Here is a 2,717-nt window from a genome sequence, read left to right on the forward strand (position 1 = left end):
CTAATTAACAAAGTGGAGACGAAGTCAAGTCTAATTCACCATCTACCAAAGTTCAAGGTACTCCCTGGTGAGGATCCAAATAGTCATCTTCAAGTAGTTCAACACAAGATGACAAGTCTTAGGCAATGTGTCGAAGACGAAGATAGGGATATGGCTATGCTACAAGCCTTTCCATTCTCCTTACAAAACTTAGCCGAAGAACAATTGTATTATCTACCCTCAGGGAGTATTACAACATGGACCGAGATGAAAAAGATATTCCTAGAGAAGTATTTTCCAGCTTCCAAGACGGTTGTGGTTCGCAAAGATATTAGTGGAGTCTTACAAATATCAGGGGAATCACTCCATGGGTATTGGGAGCGGTACAAGAAATTGTTAGAAAACTGCCCACACCATAACATATCACCACCACTCGTCATTTTCCATCTTCCAAGGCGGTTCAGGTTCGTAAAGAGATTAGTGGAGTCTTACAAATTTCAGGAGAATCACTCCATGGGTATTGGGAGCGGTACAAGAAGTTGTTATCAAGCTGGACACACCATAACATATCACCACCACCACTCGTCATTCAATATTTTTATGAAGGATTGCTTCCGGATCTAAGGAACTTGATTGATGCTGTTGCGGGTGGTTCACTTACTGAGAAGACAATTTCTCAAGCAACTAATTTGATTGAGAGTATGGCCGCAAATGCAAAAAAATTTTATACAAGACATGATTCCAATATTCGAAGGGTTAGTGAAATGGAGGAATCTTTAGAATCGGATCAATGGTTAAACAACATAGAGAGGGTAGTGCAACAAATTGCTGCGGTAATTATTCCGGGCGACAAGGTTGAACAAGTGAATGATTTGTTTTCAAATCAAAGGTGAAGGTACGATCCATACCCAAATGCTTACAATCCCGGTTGGAAGGAACATCCCAACTTTACATATGCAAACAAGCAAGCGGCAGTTCCCAATCCGTATGAGCAACAAGGTGGCTTCCAAAAATCACGCTTCCAACCTCAACAACAATTTTAACAACCACAAAAAGTCAAGGAGAAAGGTTCTTCAATTTATGAAAAGTTCAATGCATTGATGGAAGGCATGCAAGGTATCACCACTTTGGTTCTACAACAACAACAAAATACCGATTCGGACATCAAGGACTTACAAACTCAAGTGGCACAATTGGCTACCGACATGAACCTAATGAAAGATCAAGCATCAACAAAGTTTCATTCACAACCATTTGTGAAACTAAGAGAGAGTATTGATGGGATTAGTTTGAGGAGTGGAAGACAAGTGGAGCAACCAAATCAGCAAGATGAGGTGCATCGAGAGTTAGTCGAAGACAAAGAGAAATCCACACCAAAGGAGAATTCCAAGGAAATGGTTCCTACCTTCACCAGTCCACCCCCGTTTCCTAGCCGATTTGCTAAATCGAAGAAAGAGTTGGAATACACAGATATTTGGGACATCCTTAAGCAAGTGCAAATCAATATTCTACTCATTGAAGTTTTTCGTCAAATTCCTCGCTATGCAAAGTTATTAAAGGAGTTGCGCATGAAAAAAAAAAGGTTGAAAGGGAATGAAGTCATGAATGTGGGGGAGAATGCTTCGGCGATCATTCTCAAGAAACTCCCGCCAAAATTAAAGGACCCCGGTAGTTTCACTATACCTTGCACAATTGGTAAAAAAAGGTTTACTCGAGCTTTGCTAGATTTAGGAGTATCGGTTAATTTTATGCCTTCCTCAATTTATGATTCTTTAAATCTTGGTCCTCTTAAGGAGACCGGGGTAGTTCTTGAACTTGATAACCGATCTAATGTTTATCCGAAAGGAATCGTTGATAAAGTTTTGGTGCAGGTTAATGAGCTTGTATTTCCGGCCGATTTTTATGTCTTAGACATGAATGATGAGAACTCGCCGAAATCTACACGTTTTCTATTGGGGAGACCATTCTTGAGTACCGCTGGAACGAAGATTCATGTCCAAATTGTCGCCTTGACTACGGAGTTTGATGGTGAAGTCATCTGCTGCAATATATTTGAGACGAAGAGATACCCAAGTGGTGTGAAGTCATGTTTTGCGTTGAAGAGGTTGATGCAGGCTAATGAATCTGACAAGAGCTAAGTCGGGCCGACGACTTTAAACCAAGAGCTAAATGGGAGGCAACCCATTGGTTTTGTGTTTCTTATCCTTATTCCTTTGCTTTTTCTTTTGTTATTTATTTTTCTTGTTCCATATCATGTTAAGATTTCCCACCTTGACTTTACTAGGAGGATTCAATTACATTGAGGACAATGTAAGGTTTAAGTATGGGGGAGTGGCTAAGCATATATTTAAAAAAAATGCATAAAACCTCCAACTTGTAGAGATTTTAGGGTCACTAGTATACTTCTAGCTATGTTTACATACGGAATTCTCTTCCGAAATAATGAAATTTAGAATTGATAGAGAATACTACAGATTAGGTGTTATTAATCTTTGCGATAAGTCGTTACTGTCCGTGGCTCAACTTAACCATGTTGGTGGCAAATTTGGAGCAGGAGGATATTTAGTATTAGAGTTGTTGATCAATCAGTGGAGACTACCCATATTTACATCATGCGAGGCACCGACCTTCAACTCTTTGTATCTGACTAAAAAATCTTTTTGGAGTGTGTTTCACCGTACGCTAATTCCGGGTAGAATGATGAGCTACCCCACTTCTCATCAATTTCAGCACTATTT

General features: G+C 39.7%; 1 protein-coding gene across 1 annotated transcript; it reads left to right on the forward strand.

Moving 5' to 3' along the window:
- The first annotated feature begins 1,079 nt into the window (after positions 1 to 1,079).
- On the forward strand, positions 1,080 to 2,117 carry LOC113290701. Its single transcript, XM_026540284.1, has one exon. It carries the CDS (start codon positions 1,080 to 1,082, stop codon positions 2,115 to 2,117), a length of 1,038 nt encoding a protein of 345 aa, XP_026396069.1.
- The last annotated feature ends 600 nt before the right edge of the window (positions 2,118 to 2,717 follow it).

This window comes from Papaver somniferum, chromosome 6 (assembly GCF_003573695.1).
Source record: "Papaver somniferum cultivar HN1 chromosome 6, ASM357369v1, whole genome shotgun sequence".
NCBI classification, from domain to species: Eukaryota; Viridiplantae; Streptophyta; class Magnoliopsida; order Ranunculales; family Papaveraceae; genus Papaver; species Papaver somniferum.

Coding starts and splice junctions, on each gene's coding strand:
- LOC113290701 (XM_026540284.1), top strand. CDS start 1,080: ATGGAAGGCATGCAAGGTATCACCACTTTGGTTCTACAACAACAACAA.